At 47.0% G+C, this 17,186-nt stretch overlaps 1 protein-coding gene across 1 annotated transcript in view; it reads right to left on the bottom strand.

Annotated features, from left to right (window-relative positions):
• Window positions 1–415: 415 nt before the first annotated feature.
• The window catches only part of nrip2 (nuclear receptor interacting protein 2), a 21,305-nt gene continuing 4,534 nt past the window's right edge, over window positions 416–17,186 (bottom strand). Inside the window, exons 2-6 of the mRNA XM_078416770.1 lie at window positions 13,335–13,496; window positions 11,902–11,984; window positions 9,588–9,727; window positions 6,299–6,351; window positions 416–3,649 (exon numbers count right to left, since the gene is read on the bottom strand). Coding sequence (XP_078272896.1) covers window positions 3,536–3,649; window positions 6,299–6,351; window positions 9,588–9,727; window positions 11,902–11,984; window positions 13,335–13,496 — 552 coding nt within the window. The 3' untranslated portion in view covers window positions 416–3,535. The remainder of the gene's footprint in view (window positions 3,650–6,298; window positions 6,352–9,587; window positions 9,728–11,901; window positions 11,985–13,334; window positions 13,497–17,186) is intronic.

Genomic DNA, 17,186 nt, shown 5'->3' with positions numbered 1-17,186 from the left:
GGTAACAGGGGTCAATATCTCAGCCACAGAAAAGCATCATTTTATTGTCAGCCCAAGCACCCGTGCCAACCCTGAATTTTTAATTCTTAATGTCTCACTCATGAAAATATTATCCTGCAGTTTTAAGCTTGGCTTTAAATTGGCTTGTAGGAATGTCTACAAAAACAGGCACTCTACTGAAATCTGTGTACTCAGGGGATTATTGGAGGAGTCTTTTGCAATGTCCCTTAAATATTTCCAGGGCATTACTGCACCTTTTTAATACAAGATGCAGCTCAAAACCCAATCATACACCTCCAGTGTAGGCTGATCAGATTATAGTGGCAGGTAGACACAAAATGCTGGAGTAACTCAGCGGGTCAGGCAGCATCTCAGGAGAGAAGGAATGGGTGACGTTTCGGGTCGAGACCCTTCTTCAGACTGACCCGAAACGTCACCCATTCCTTCTCTCCTGAGATGCTGCCTGACCCGCTGAGTTACTCCAGCATTTTGTGTCTACCTTCGATTTGAACCAGCATCTGCAGTTATTTTCCAACAGATAATAATGGCATGGCGAGCAGTAGGAGGTCATTTGGCCCATTTAATCCATACTAATCCATATGCAAGAGCATTCTAGCTTGACACGAAATGCTGGAGTAACTCAGAAACTCAGTGGGACAGGCAGCATCTCTGGAGAGAAGGAATGAGTGACACAAAATGGCGGAGTAACTCAGTGGTTCAGGCAGTATCTCTGGAGAAAAGGATTAGGTGGCGTTTCAGGTCAGAATTCTTCTTCTGTTTGACAGATCGAGGTGGGGTGGGGGAAACTGGGAGCAAGAAAAGGCCAAAACATAAGAGGACCAGCAACAAGTGACCTCAGGAAGGGTGGAGTCCACAATGGGCCAATGTTGGCTGGGGACGATGTGGTAACGAGAGGGACACAAGGATACGAACAGTGGGACTGGTTGGCCACTAGTGTAGGGAGGGTGGAGGATGGAATGCAGCAGTTACTAGAAGTTAGAGAAAGCTGATTGCCATCTCTCAATTACTGATGCCAGACCGAAAGGGATTGGACAGGCTAGATGCAGGAAGAATGTTTCCAATATTGGAGGAGTCCAGAACCAGGGGTCACAGTTTAAGAATAAGGGGGAGGCCATATCGGACTGAGATGAGGAAAAATTTCTTCACCCAGAGACTTGTGAATCTGTGGAATTCTCTGACACTGAAGGCAGTGGAGGCCAATTCACTGGATGTTTTCAAATTTCTAAGAGTTAGATTTAGCTCTTAGGGCCAGTGGAATCAAAGGATATGCATTCAAGAGAGAGCTAGATAGAGCTCTTAAGGATAGCGGAGTCAGGGGGTATGGGGAGAAGGCAGGAACGGGGTACTGATTGACAATGATCAGCCATGATCACATTGAATGGCGGTGCTGGCTCGAAGGGCCGAATGGCCTCCTCCTGCACCTATTGTCTATTGTCTATATGGGGAGAAAGCAGGAATGGGGCACTGATTCTGGATGATCAGCTATGATCATATTGAATGGCGGTGCTGGCTCGAAGGGCAGAATGGCCTACTCCTGCACCTATTTTCTATGTTTCTAATGGTTATTAGCGCGAGCTGGCATTTTCGACAGATCACAGTGAAGCCAAAGCTTTGTTAAAAGATGCCCCTGCTGATGATAGCAAGCTTTTGTTTTTAAATAGAAAGATTTACAGGAATTGATTAGTGTTTTTAAAATCAAAACTTATTTGATGAACATTGATGCAGGATAGAAATATTAAGCAACAGTTCAAAAATATTCAGATTCTTTGTTCTCCGCTTCCCCAGCCTTGTTGAGACACCATCATCTCAAATATCCATGTAGGTCTTGATGCCAAAAACAGCCTCGAGAGGAAGTCATCTTTCATGCACCCCACTGCTAGAAGTCATTTTAGTTATTCAACGCAGAGATGATTCTATTAAAAGCAAATGTTTTCTGGGAGCAGAGGGCAGAACTCCAGGAGAGCTGATGGAGAGGAACAGGTTTCTTGTTCCAACGTGGATGCAAGGTTGGAGTGCAGCAGTGATCTGGGAGAGGGGTAGTATGGGACAATAACTGCAGATGCTGGTACAAATCGAAGGTATTTATTCACAAAATGCTGGAGTAACTCAGCAGGTCAGGCAGCATTTCGGGAGAGAAGGAACGGGTGACGTTTCGGGTCGAGACCCTTCTTCAGACTGATGTCAGGGGGGGCGGGACAAAGGAAGGATATAGGTGGAGACAGGAAGATAGAGGGAGATCTGGGAAGGGGGAGGGGAAGAGAGGGACAGAGGAACTATCTAAAGTTGGAGAAGTCAATGTTCATACCGCTGGGCTGCAAGCTGCCCAAGCGAAATATGAGGTGCTGTTCCTCCAATTTGCGGTGGGCCTCACTATGGCACTGGAGGAGGCCCATGACAGAAAGGTCAGAGTGGGAGGGGGAAGTTGAAATGCTCAGCCACCGGGAGATCAGGTTGGTTAAGGCGGACTGAGCGAAGGAGTTGAGCGAAACGATCGGCGAGCCTGCTTTTGGTAGCGAAACGATCGGCAAGCCTGTGTTTGGATGATTGTTATACAAGATGGAGATATAGCATTGAAATGTCATTTCCTGAATAGAGGCGGCACTGTGGCGCAGCGGTAGAGTTGCTGCCTTACAACACCAGAGCTCCCTTGTTAGAATAGCTGAACGTTATTCCCTTATCATGTATCTGTACACTGTAAATGGCTCGATTGTAATCATGTGTTGTCTTTCCGCTGACTGGTTTGCACGCAACAAAACCTTTCACTCCACACATGACTATAAACTAAAATGAAACTGAAACCTGGGTTCGATCCTGACGACGGGCGCTGTCTGTACGGAGTTTGTACGTTCTCCCTGTGACCTGCGTGGGTTTTCTCCAGGTGCTCCGGTTTCCTCCCACACGCAAAAGACGTGCAGGTTTGTAGGCTAATTGGCTTGGTATAAATGTAAATTATCCCTAGTGTGTGTAGGATAGTGTTAGTGTGCGGGGATCGCTGGTCAGTGTGGACTCGGTGGGCCGAAGGGCCTGTTTCTACGCTGTATTACTAAACTAATGCTCCATCCACTGCAAGTACACAATTTAGTTGGCGTAACACTGCTGCACTGACAGAACACTGAGTGGTGATCATATACGCCAAGGTCACATCTTGAATGAATGAATGAATGAATGAATGAATGAATGAATGAATGAATAAGTTTATTGGCCAAGTATGGGAATGGGAGGGGGAGTTGAAGTGCTCGGCCACTGGGAGACTTCAACTCTCCCTGGCACTTCAACTCCCCCTCCCATTCCCAGTCTGACCTTTCTGTCATGGGCCTCCTCCAGTGCCATAGTGAGGGATAGTCGTCGTCTTCCCTGTCGAATCCCTGCAGCGATGTAAGGCGAAGATCACAGCACAGGCACAAAGACTCAGCGAGAGAGAAAGAGGGAGAGGGGGAGAGCCTTAGCTTCGTGGTGTTCATTTGTTGTTTCAGCCTTGCTCTTCTATAGACCAGACGCTTGATTGAGCCTGTCCTCATTCTTTCTCCTCCTCTTCGTTGGCTTGCTGTTCCCCGGGGTCGGTGATGAACTGGAGCTGTGTTTGCGACTTGCCCAGCGACAGTACCTGCCTTTCCAAGTCTATCACACACTGTGGGGCCACAAAAGAACCAGGTTACTGCTTTGACAGACAGAGGTACGTGATGAGCACGGCAAAGATGCATGCAATTTCAGACAGACATAAAATGCTGGAGTAACTCAGCGGGACAGGCAGCATCTCTGGAGAGAAGGAATGGGTGACGTTTCGGGTCTTCAGACTGGTATTAACCAACATCTGCAGTTTTTATTTTTCCTATGCAATTTCAGCTGTTTGGTCTAGTTCACTTTAAAGATGCAGCACAGAGACAGGCCCTTTGGAGCTCGCGTCCATGCCGAGGCGTGAACTAAACCAAACCTCGAGTCTAGACCTCGCGTCCACGCCGACCATCGATCACACATTCACCACTAGATCTGCGTTATCCCACTGCCTCACCCACTCACATGCACCCTAACGACAATTGACACAGGCCAACTAACTGACAAACCTGCACGTCTTTGGGAGGGGGGGTTGGGGGAAACTTTTTTAAATATCTTATCTCGACGGAGATGCGACTTTTTCCGTATCGTATCTCCGTCCGCACTGCGGCCTAACATCGTGGAGCTGGCGGCCTCTGCTGGGGACCGACCTCGGGAGCTCCAACCGCGGGAGCCTGCGGACTGAACATCGTGGAGCTCGCGATCCCTGGTTAGAGACCGACTTCGGGGGCTCCAGGCCGCAGGAGCTTCGACCGCCGCAACGTGGGAGCTTCGATCGCCCCAACTGCAGATGGTTCCATCGCCCCGACCACGGGAGAATAAAGAGGGAAGATTAGACTTTATTGCCTTCCATCACAGTGAGGAACGTGGGGAATCCACTGAGGTGGGTGTTTATGTTAACTTTTATGTAGTTGTGTGTCTTGTTGCGTTGTTTTTAGTATGGCTGTTTGGTAATTCGAATATCACTGTACCTTAATTGGTACACGTGACAATGAAAGACCTTTGAAACCCACGTGGTCGCGGGAAGAGTGTGCAAACTCCACACAGGCAGCACCCGAGGTCAGGATCGCTGGCACTGTGAGGCAGCAGCTCTACCCGCTGCACCACTGTGCTGATTATAGAGTCAGAAAAATATAAACAGCAGCTTACATTTAGTGCCGACATAATCCTGTAAAATATCCTAAGGTGCTTCTGCAGTGAAAAATAATCAGCAGTAGAAGATCAAATATAAAAATGATTGAAGATGGCTGAGAGATTAATTTTGAAAAGGCTTTGAGAATTACACAAACAGCTGGAGTAACTCAGCGGGTCAGACAGCAAAGGAATAGGTGATGTTTCGGGTAGTTCAGTCTGAAGAAGGGTCTCGACCAGAAACGTCACCCATTCCTTCTCTCCAGAGATGCTGCCTGTCCCGCTGAGTTACTCCAGCATTTTGTGTCTCTCTTCGGTTTAAACCAGCATCTGCAGTTCCTTCCTACGGGCTTTGAGAATGAATTGGTAGGAAGATGGACTGATTTATGGAGACCATTTCGGAACATAGACGTGGATGGCTATAATTTCTCCAGAAGATGTTGGGAAAAGTTCGTGAAAAGACAGCCAGGATTGGTTGGGGAGACAGACACAGAATGCTGGAGTAACTCAGCGGGTCAGGCAGCATCTCTAAAGAAGGGTCTCGACCCGAAACGTCACCCTGTCCCGCTGAGTTACTCCAACATTTTGTGTCTGTGTTCAGTGTGAGCCAGCCAGCACATGCCTTTCCTTCCTACACAGTTTGGTCGGGTTGGTTGCAATGATAAGGATTTATACAGAGACACAAAGAACCCCAGATGCTGCAGTTATTCAAGAGAGAGTTAGATATCGCTCTTAGGGCTAACGGAATCAAGGGGTATGGGGAGCAAGCAGGAATGGGGTACTGATTGTGAATGATCAGCCATGATCATATTGAATGGCGGTGCTGGCTCGAAGTGCCGAGTGGCCTACTCCTGCACCTATTTTCCATGTTTCTATGAATCTAAAGCAAAACATCTATTGCACGCCGCTGGAGATTTCCAGTGCTACTAATTTCAGTGTTAATGAAAATGCAGAGAAAATGGGCCGTTGATATCAGTCATTTTACACTGTCACCCAAAGTCAAAATTGCGGGCAGTGTTTTGAAGGCGGCTAGTCAGTGCTTGTTGTTTATTGTTTTGGGGTGTATTGGAGAGTAGTCCTCCTCCTTGGGTTGAGATCACGCAAGGGACATTATCAATACTCAACCACCATCAGCTGTCCACCTGATAGAAGTATTCTAATGTTATGAGGGACCTAGATAAGGTAGACAGTCAGAACCTTACTCTCAGAGTAGAAATGTCAAGGACTAGAAGACAGAGCTTGTAGGTGAGAGGAGCAAACTTTAAAGGAGAGGTGCAGGGCAAGTGTTTTTTCCCCCCCTCCCCACAAATGTACAACATCACACTCTGACGGTGAAGTTTAATTAAAGAGGAAGATGGTTGAACTTTATTGCCTTCCATCACTAGTGTGTGAGGAATGTGGAATCCGCTGTGCTGGATGTTTATGTTAAATTTTTATTTGATGTGGCTGTGTGTCTTGTTGCTTTTCACTTAGTGTGGCTGTGTGGGAACTCAAATTTCACTGCACCTTAATTGGTACACGTGACAATAAACTGATCTTGAAATCTTGAATTTATAATGGAGGAGGTATGTCACACTGGATCAGAAGGACTTACTTTGAGAGACAACAGTGTCTGTAGTCCAATGGACAGCTCACACATCTCATCACCTGTGGAGGAACAAGAGAGACAACAGTGTCACCCATCGCAACATCGCCATGGAACGTTCACTTCAACAACTTCCCCGGGTTATTTTGTCACGTTACAAATGAGAATGCAAACTCTGGAATCTGGAGCAAAAAAACAATGCTGGAGGAACTCAGGAGGCCAGGCAGCATCTGTGGAGGCAAAAGCGGCAGTCCATATTTCATTGGTTTTATGTGCAGGAAGGAACTGCAGATGCGGATTTACTCCGAAGATAGACACCAAATGCCGGAGTAACTCAACGGGACAGGCAGCATCTCTGGAGAGAAGGAACGGGCGACGTTTTGGGTCGAGGAAGAAGTGTCTCAACCCGGAACTTTTTTGTAGCTGCAGACTCGTCTCGTGACCCAAGAAGGGTGGGCTTGTCACAGAGGGGCAGCTCTGTGGCAATGACCCTTTCAGTGAATCAATGATACTTTAGCTGTTCGTCGGGGAATGTTGCGGACTGGCCCGCTGCGGACTGCAGGAGTACTTGCTGAGGGAAGCACTGAAGCTCAGTGCAGCCAACGCCAAGGCTCTGTGGGGGAGGACCACAGTCTAGGGTCCTTCCACTGCTGGACATGGGGGGCAGGGTGTGGTGGAGAGAGACGCCCCTCACAATAAGGGAAGGAGTTCCACGTCACTGGGCCACATGAGTGGCGAGGGTGGGGGGTAATTTTGTGAAATTGGTGCCTTGAATGTCTATTGAATGTATGTACAGCCTCCGAGACGTACAAGATTATTAAGGGGTTGGACACGTTAGAGGCAGGAAACATGTTCCCAATGTTGGGGGAGTCCAGAACAAGGGGCCACAGTTTAAGAATAAGGGGTAGGCCATTTAGAACTGAGATGAGGAAAAACTTTTTCAGTCAGAGAGTTGTGAATCTGTGGAATTCTCTGCCTCAGAAGGCAGTGGAGGCCAATTCTCTGAATGCATTCAAGAGAGAGCTAGATAGAGCTCTTAAGGATAGCGGAGTCAGGGGGTATGGGGAGAAGGCAGGAACGGGGTACTGATTGAGAATGATCAGCCATGATCACATTGAATGGCGGTGCTGGCTCGAAGGGTCGAATGGCCTCCTCCTGCACCTATTGTCTATTGTCTATTGAGAATGCCAGGTGGAGTGTTAGAAGGAACATGGCTTGTATATATTTATTTCTCGAATAAAATATATTTTGAAACGTTTTTAAATGCTACTTTATTGCCACATGCACCGAGTACAGTGAAACTCTTTGTTTTTGCTTGCACAACACAAAGAATACAAGGAATACAGAGTACACAAAAGTTACAAAAGTATTCATTAGAGTCCCCCACCCCCCCGGGTCCCTCTGTGTTCTCAGCGGCACAGAACACACCACCACTCTATCGCCAGGTCCCTCAGGTCGGCCCACTTGGGGCTACTGACTATCCCGCGGTCTAGGCTTAAGCTCAGGGGTGACCGCGCTTTTGCGGTTGCAGCTCCTAGACTGTGGAACAGCATCCCTCTCCCCATCAGAACTGCCCCCTCCATCAACTCCTTTAAGTCAAGGCTCAAAACCTATTTCTACTCCCTAGCGTTTGAGGCTCATTGAGGAGGCGCTGTGAACTGTTTATGTATGTGCTGTTATGTTTGTGTGCCATTGTATGTTCGTTTCTTAGTACCTGAACTGATGTACAGCACTTTGGTCAACGTGGGTTGTTTCTAAATGTGCTATACAAATAACATTGACTTGACTTGACTTCACAAGCATACCGTGGTATTTTGAACAGGATGGAGTTTTTTTTTCATTTACAAGACACAATTGATTTCAAAATCTCCCTGTAAACAGTATTGGCATTCTTCTCAATCCACAATCTGCTCCTATCCTCACTGCTGGCTTTATAGACAATAGACAATAGGTGCAGGAGGAGGCCATTCGGCCCTTCGAGCCAGCACCGCCATTCAATGTGATCATGGCTGATCATTCTCAATCAGTACCCCGTTCCTGCCTTCTCCCCATACCCCCTGACTCCGCTATCCTTAAGAGCTCTATCTAGCTCTCTCTTGAATGCATTCAGAGAATTGGCCCCCACTGCCTTCTGAGGCAGAGAGTTCCACAGATTCACAACTCTTTAGTGTAGTAACAGCTCTTCCTGTTCCAACTTTCTGTATTCCCTTCATGAGAAGCTTGTAACAGAAAAGAACAATCGTGGGGGGGGGAGCGGCGTGGAGAATTCAGTCACACGCAGGGAGGAACAAAGACACTCTCACACCCTCACGGATAGCGGTGATACATCCCCTGGTCCGCCCAGCCTCCAGTTGGTATTCTGGGATGTTTTGCTCACAGGCAGTCAATAGCTCTTTCTCTCAATTGACAATATTTACAACGTAGAACAAAGAACAGTGCAGCACAAGAACAGTGCAGACGCTGGTTTAAACCGAAGATGGACACCAAATGCTGGAGTAACTCAGCGGGTCAGGCAGCAACTCTGGGGGGAAGGAATCGGTGACGTTTCGGGTCGAGACCACATCAGTCTGAACAAGGGTCTCGACCCGAAACGTCACCCGTTCCTTCTCTCCAGAGATGCTGCCTGGCCCGCTGAGTTACTCCAGCATTTGGTGTCTACCTTCAGCACAGGAACAGGCCCTTCGGCCCACAATGTCCATGCTGAACATGATGCCAAAATAAAATAATTTCGCTACATCTCCTCCATCAAAGATTACACACGACCACACTTACAGTAAGTACCAGAGTGTGGGGATAGTAGATAACACTGAGACTATTCACAGGAGTACTGTACACATGTTTCTGGATCCATCTTGTATCCTTCAAGTTTCAAAGTTTAAAAAAAAGTCTTATCTTGGCTGTAAAGACCCATTGTCTCGTGGGTCTTTCATAGGCACTTCTTTAAATAATCATGATCATCATAATCACAACCATGTGTAGGAAAAAAAACCTGCAGATGCTGGTTTAAATCGAAGGTAGACACAAAATGCTGGAGTAACTCAGCGGGACAGGCAGCATCTCTGGAGAGAAGGAATTGGTGACGTTTCGGGTCGAGACCCCATCAGTCTGAAGAAGGGTCTCGACCCGAAACGTCACCTATTCCTTCTCTCCAGAGATGCTGCCTGACCCGCTGACTTACTCCAGCATTTTGTGTCTATAACCATGATCATAATCATCATAATCATACTCTGTTAGCCAAGTATGTTTTGCAACATACGAGGAATTTCATTTCATGGCTAAAGTGGTATGGCTTCCTTACCTACGACCAGCGCAGAGCACTGTATTTTCTCATTGCCCAGTGTGATTTCCAACTTCTCCACACGCTCCTTGATTTTGCTGCTCTGGGTGGATGAGGAACGATCACAGTCTTCAGTCTCTGTCACAGGCGAGTCCTCTAAACTGGAGAAAGCAGAAACACTTACATTTGTACACCGTCCTCCACAAATCCGTTTACTGCTGTTTACGGAAAGTACCAATGAAGAAATTCTTGAAGACTCACTTGGAATGTACAGTAGGAGTGGGTCACAGTTTAAGGATAAGGGGGAAGTCTTTTAGGACCAAGATGAGAAAGTTTTTTTTCACACAGAGAGTGGTGAATCTGTGGAATTCTCTACCACAGAAGGTAGTTGAGGCCAGTTCATTGGCTATATTTAAGAGGGAGTTAGATGTGGCCCTTGTGGCTAAAGGGATCAGGGGGTATGGAGAGAAGGCAGGTATGGGATACTGAGTTGGATGATCAGCCATGATCATATTGAATGGCAGTGCAGGCTCGAAGGGCCGAATGGCCTACTCCTGCACCTATTTTCTATGTTTCTATGTAATGCATCGCATTTACACGCAGCGAAGTAGTCTACAAACTGGGGCGGCACGGTGGTACAGCGGTAGAGTTGCTGCCTCACAGCGCCAGAGACCCGGGTTCCATCCCGACTACGGGCGCTGTCTGTACGGAGTTTGTACGTTCTCCCCGTGACCTGCGTGGGTTTTCTCCGAGATCTTCGGTTTCCTCCCACACTCCAAAGACGTGCAGGTTTGTAGGTTAATTGGCTGGGTATAACTGTAAATTGTCCCTAGTGTGTGTCGGGCAGTGTTAATGTGCGGGGATCGTCGGTCGGCACGGTCTCGGTGGGCCGAAGGGCCTGTTTCCAGATGTATCTCTAAACTAAACTAAACAGCACCAGGATGATCTGTTCCTGTGACGTGGAATGAAGGAGAATTCTTGACAGATCGCAGGAGATAATTCTCTTGATCTTTGACAAAGTGAAATGGGATCTGTTGCCTTTAACCGAGAGACTGAAGATGTCACAGTATAAGATCTTATCTGAAAGAGAGCCTTGGTGATACGTTTAGGTTTATTATTGTTACGTGTATCGAGGTGTGGTGAAAAGCCTTCGTTCTGCATGCTGTTCAATCTGGATCAGATAACACTGAACTTAAATACAATCAAGTCAAACTCAAGTACAACAGGTCGAGCAAAGGGGAAGATACAGAGTTTGGAATATAGTTCTCAGCATTGTAGCGCATCAGTTCCACAGACAAAGTCCAATGTCCGCAATGGGGTAGAGGTGAATCGGACAGTACCCTAGCTTATGGAAGGGCCGTTCAGAAGCCTGATAACAGAGGGGAAGACGCTGTTCCTGAGTCTGGTGGTGCGTGCTTTCAAGCTTCTGTACCTTCTGCTGGACGGGAGTGGGGAGAAGAATGAATGACCGGGGTGGGACAGGGACAAGTCTTTGATTATGTTGGCTGCTTTCCCAGGCAGTGTGGAATGTAGATGTAGATGGTGGGGAGTCTGGATGGTGGGACAGGCTGGGCAGGGTTGTTCCCAAACTGATGCAATCTGAACACAAGCTGGGACAAAATCCTCAAATTCCAGAATCCGCATCTTGTGGGTGATTTAGTATTAGAGATAACCAGATTAATTAGTTCGATAAACAACCATGTAAGATTTGTCTTCACTAATCTTTTCCTCTTCACGTATCCATAGAGGCTTTTACAGTCAGTGTTTATATTCCCGCAAGCTTTCTATCAAGCTCTATTTTCCCCCTCTTAATTAACCGTTAATCAATTAATTAAACTGTTTGTTATCTACATTGTTAACTAGCACGGTGGTGCAGCGGTAGAGTTGCTGCCTTACAGCGAATGCAGCGCCGGAGACCCGGGTTCCATCCCGACTACGGGTGCTGTCTGTACGGAGTTTGTACGTTCCCCCCGTGACCTCCGAGACCTCCGAATTCCTCCCACACTCCAAAGACGTACAGGTTTGTAGCTTACATGGCTTGGTAAATTTAAAAATCGTCCCTAGTGGGTGTGGGACAGTGTTAGTGTGCGGGGATCGCTGGTCGGCGCGGAGCCGGTGGGCCGAAGGGCCTGTTTCCGCGCTGTATCTCGATACTAAAGCTAGTGACTGAAGTCTTCCTTCACCATTTATCGAACAGCATCCTCATAATTTAAACAACACTCACTCACTCAGGCTGAAGATACTCTGGGACTATTTTTGCCCGGACTTCTTATTTTAATTGAACCTCTCTCTCTGTGTTTATTCTCCTGGTTGAATCAGTTGAACGCTTGCTCACCATATTCTGTTGAGGCAGCTGGCAGAGATTGTGTTCTGGTGACAGCCAGTGTTGATGGTGACTTTGATCGTCTGATCACGGCACTGTGGAGATAAAGGGCCAGAGGTGAGGATGGGTCAAGCAGCAGGGACGTGTGTTAGCATCAGCCCATTGGCATTACTGCAACTCCAGTTCCAATGGCCAGTGGTCCCAGTTTATGCATAATTATTGACACTTTTCATTATGGATGGGTGCCAGATTCTATGTTCTATGTTCATACAACAAGGTTTCAAGGTTTCATTTCAGTTTATTGTCACACGTACCAATTAAGGTACAGTGACATTTTGAGTTCACAATGATACAGTGGTAGAGTTGCTCCCTTACAGCGCCAGAGACCCAGGTTCGATCCTGACCACGGGTGCTGTCTATACGGAGTTTGTACGTTCTCCCTGTTTTCTCCGGGTGCTCCAGTTTCCTCCCACACTCCAAAGATGTGCAGGTTTGTAAGTTAATTATCCCCAGTGTGTGTGTGTGTGTGTAGGATAGAACTAGTGTACGTGTGATTGATGGTTAGTGTGGACTCGATGGGCCGAAGGGCCTGTTTCAGCATCATACCTCTAAACTAAACTAAACTAAACAATCAACGCTCTGAAAAATCTACGTGTAACTAAGTCGTTCAAAATCCATACACAAGGAACTGCAGATGCTGGTTTGCAAAAAAAAGTCAGAAAGTGCTGGAGTAAGACAGTGGGTCAGGAGAACATGGATAGATGACGTTTCAGGTTGAGACACTTCTTCATTATTATCCTTTACTCCTAGAGTCATAGTCCTACTGTGTGGAAACAGGCCCTTCAGCCCAACTTGCCCATACTGCCCAACAAGCCCCAGCTACACTAGTCATAGAGTGATACAGTGTGGAAACAGGCCCTTCAGCCCAACTTGCCCACACTGCCCAACATGCCCCAGCTACACTAGTCATAGAGTGATACAGTGTGGAAACAGGCCCTTCGGCCCAACTTGCCCACACTGCCCAACATGTCCCAGCTACACTAGTCATAGGGTGATACAGTGTGGAAACAGGCCCTTCGGCCCAACTTGCCCACACCACCCAACATGCCCCAGCTACACTAGTCATAGAGTGATACAGTGTGGAAACAGGCCCTTCGGCCCAACTTGCCCATACTGCCCAACATGCCCCAGCTACACTAGTCATAGAGTGATACAGTGTGGAAACAGGCCCTTCGGCCCAACTTGCCCACACCGGCCAACATGTCCCAGCTACACCAGTCACAGAGTGATACAGTGTGGAAACAGGCCCTTCGGCCCAACTTGCCCATACTCTTCATTCTGGTGCTTTCAACAGGACATAAGACTTTCTGATTTTTCAGCCTCTTGCAGTAATCAAGTATTGGATGAAGATGACTTTATCAGATTGTACCTCAAACAAAACGTACCTTGCACAGGACAGTGAGCAAAGTTACAGTGCCCTTCTTCCCGCTGGGTTGCCTCTCATCAGCAAGTGGTGATGGAGTGATAGTCCCAGGCTCTCCTGGACAGTCGTGTAGTTTTGTGATGTTGCTCTCAAGTAACCGTCTTTGAACAATGTTGTGAGGTTGCTGTGGGGAGGAAGAGAAAATGACAAACTAACATGGGTGCTAAACACACAAACCAGGAACTGCAGATGCCGGCTTATAAAAAAAGGACAAAAAGTGCTGGAGTAACCCAGCGGGCCAGGCAGTTTCTGTGGAGAACATGGATAGATGACATTTCGGGTCGGGACCCTTCTTCAGACCTGAAACATCACCTGGCCATGTTCCCCACAGATGCTGCCTGACCTGCTGAGTTACTCCAGCACTCTGTGAAACGTCACCTATTCATGTTCTCCAGAGATGCTGCCTGACCCGCTGAGTTACTCCAGCACTCTGTGAAATGTCACCTATCCGTGTTCTCCAGAGATGCTGCCTGACCCGCTGAGTTACTCCAGCACCTTGTGTCTACCCACTACAGTGGTGAGAACTTTACATAAGTCTATGCACAGTAGATATTGTTCACTTGGCCTGGGAAAATAAATAATTCCTGTTCAGCTGTTTAGGCCCTAGAACAGGCCATTTGCCCCATTGAGTCAATGCAAGCCCTTTGTAGAGCAATCTGGGCAGTCTTTCTCTACGACCATGTAAATAGCAGAGAGTTGTAGAGGTAGCCCAGCCCACCACATAAACCGGACTCCCACCACAGTTTAAGAATAAGGGGTAGGCCATTTAGGACTGAGATGAGGAAAAACGTCTTCACCCAGAGAGTTGTGAATCTGTGGAATTCTCTGCCACAGAGGTTAGTGGAGGCCAATTCACTGGATGTTTTCAAGAGAGAGTTAGATTTAGCTCTTAGGGCTAACGGAAACAAGGGATATGGGGAGAAAGCAGGAACGGGGTACTGCTTTTGGATAATCAGCCGTGATCATATTGAATGGCGGAGCTGGCTCGAAGGGCCGAATGGCCCACTCCTGCAGCTATTTTCTATGTTTCTATGTAAACCTAACCGTAAGTGTACCCAATCCCCTTTCCCAAACCACGATGCACTCTGTTTGCACACACTGAGTTCCTAATCACTCTCCACTTTAAAAGCATATTTGTCACATTCTCCCTTTGCAAGATCTGATGAGTGTTTATCTAATTTCAAATTGAGAAAACAGTGATTAAAGATGCATCACCAGAGTGCCATCCAATTAGGAGCCCATGCAATAGGTTACCTGGAGACTTATCACTGCAAAACATATCTTGAAAGGGAATATTCTGCATATTGAAATTTCAGCCGTGTATTTTCTACATTTAATGATGTCTGCTGATTGAATCAGGTGCTAATGGGTATGTAATGAGACAGTCAGGTTGTATGAATATTAGGTAGGAAAACTAATTTTCAGTGAGCAAATCGTGTATTCTTCCGAGGGATTTGTGTTATGATCGTTTCATAAAATTAGATAATTATGCATTTGCCATGCAAAATACAATTATTCATAATGATCTAAGTATGAGGTTTGTCACTGCCCAGATATCACATCTGTCTTTTTATTAAACACACTATTGCTCCAGGATGAAGCAGGAACATTATCTGTAGCTTATTATTTTACAATCAGGACTGTGAGTTTATTAGAGTCATACGGTGTGGAAACAGGCCCTTCGGCCCAACTTGCCCACACTGCCCAACATATCCCAGCTACACTAGTCATAGACTGATACAGTGTGGAAACAGGCCCTTCAGCCCAACTTGCCCACACTGCCCAACATGTCCCAGCTACACTAGTCACAGAGTGATACAGTGTGGAAACAGGCCCTTCAGCCCAACTTGCCCACACCGCCCAACATGTCCCAGCTACACTAGTCATAGAGTGATACAGTGTGGAAACAGGCCCGTCAGCCCAACTTGCCCACACTGCCCAACATGTCCCAGCTACACTAGTCATAGAGTGATACAGTGTGGAAACAGGCCCTTCAGCCCAACTTGCCCACACCGCCCAACATGTCCCAGCTACACTAGTCCCATCTGCCCACGTTTGGCCCATATCCCTCCAAACCTGTCCTATCCATGTACCTGTCCAACTGCTTCTTAAAGGATTCGATAGTCCCAGCCTCAACTATCTCCTCTGGCAGCTTGTTCCATACACCCACCACCCTTTGTGTGAAAAAGCTACCCCTCAGATTCCTATCACATCTTTTCCCCTTCACCTTGAACCTATATTCCAGATTTTCTTTTAAAAGAGATTATTCATTCTATTCCAATCCCTGGATAACACTCATAAAACATGTTGAATGTTGATATTGGACCCCATTTCCCTGCAGGTTTAAAATGGAGATTAATTGTGACGTTTCAAGTTCTTTGAGGAGGCTTGGCAGAGAGAAAAAGAAAACTTGTCAAACCAAAATCCACAGAAGAGTTTTACTTCAGCATTTTCATGTTCATAAGTGATAGGAGCAGAATTAGGCCATTCAGCCCATCACGTCTACCCTGCCATTCAATCATGGCTGATCTATCTCTCCCTCCTAACCCCATTCTCCTGCCTTCTCCCCATAACAATAGACAATAGACAATAGGTGCAGGAGTAGGCCATTCAGCCCTTTGAGCCAGCACCGCCATTCAATGCGATCATGGCTGATCACTCTCAATCAGTACCCCGTTCCTGCCTTCTCCTCATACCCCCTCACTCCGCTATCCTTAAGAGCTCTATCCAGCTCTCTCTTGAAAGCATCCAACGATCTGGCCTCCACTGCCTTCTGAGGCAGAGAATTCCACACCTTCACCACTCTCTGACTGAAAAAGTTCTTCCTCATCTCCGTTCTAAATGGCCTACCCCTTATTCTTAAACTGTGGCCCCTTGTTCTGGACTCCCCCAACATTGGGAACATGTTTCCTGCCTCTAATGTGTCCAATCCCCTAATTATCTTATATGTTTCAATAAGATCCCCCCTCATCCTTCTAAATTCCAGTGTATACAAGCCTAATTGCTCCAGCCTTTCAACATACGACAGTCCCGCCATTCCGGGAATTAACCTAGTGAACCTACGCTGCACGCCCTCAATAGCAAGAATATCCTTCCTCAAATTTGGAGACCAAAACTGCACACAGTACTCCAGGTGCGGTCTCACCAGGGCCCGGTACAACTGTAGAAGGACCTCTTTGCTCCTATACTCAACTCCTCTTGTTATGAAGGCCAACATTCCATTAACCTCTGACACCCGTACTAATCAAGAATCTATCCATCTCTGCCTTAAAAATATCCACTGACTTGGCCTCCACAGCCTTCTGTGGCAATGAATTCTACAGATTCACCACCCTCTGACTAAAGAAATTCCTCCTCATCTCCTTCATAAAGGAACATCCTTTAATTCTGAGGCTGTGACCTCTAGTCCTAGACTCTCCCACTAGTGGAAACATCCTCTCCACATCCACTCTATCCAGGCCTTTCACTATTCGGTGAGTTTCAATGAGGTCCCCCCTCATTCTTCTAAACTCCAGCGAGTACAGGCCCAGTGCCGACAAACGCTCATCACAGGTTAACCCACTCATTTATTTTGTGTCCATCTTCAGTGTAAACTAGCATCTGCAGTTCCTTCCTACACATTCCACCAGATAGTGACTGTCTGGGATAAACAAAGCACACTCCAAAAGGATCATAGAAGATTGTATTGTAAGTTTTAGAAAAGGAATTGAATGTATAAATTCCTGAGGGGTATGGGTAGAGTGAATGCACAGAGTCTGTTCCCTAGGGGCAGGGGAATCAAGGACCAGGGGACATCGGTATAAGGTGAGAGGGT

This window comes from Rhinoraja longicauda, chromosome 20 (assembly GCF_053455715.1).
Source record: "Rhinoraja longicauda isolate Sanriku21f chromosome 20, sRhiLon1.1, whole genome shotgun sequence".
NCBI classification, from domain to species: Eukaryota; Metazoa; Chordata; class Chondrichthyes; order Rajiformes; family Arhynchobatidae; genus Rhinoraja; species Rhinoraja longicauda.
This window is presented reverse-complemented; position numbering and strand designations above follow the sequence as displayed.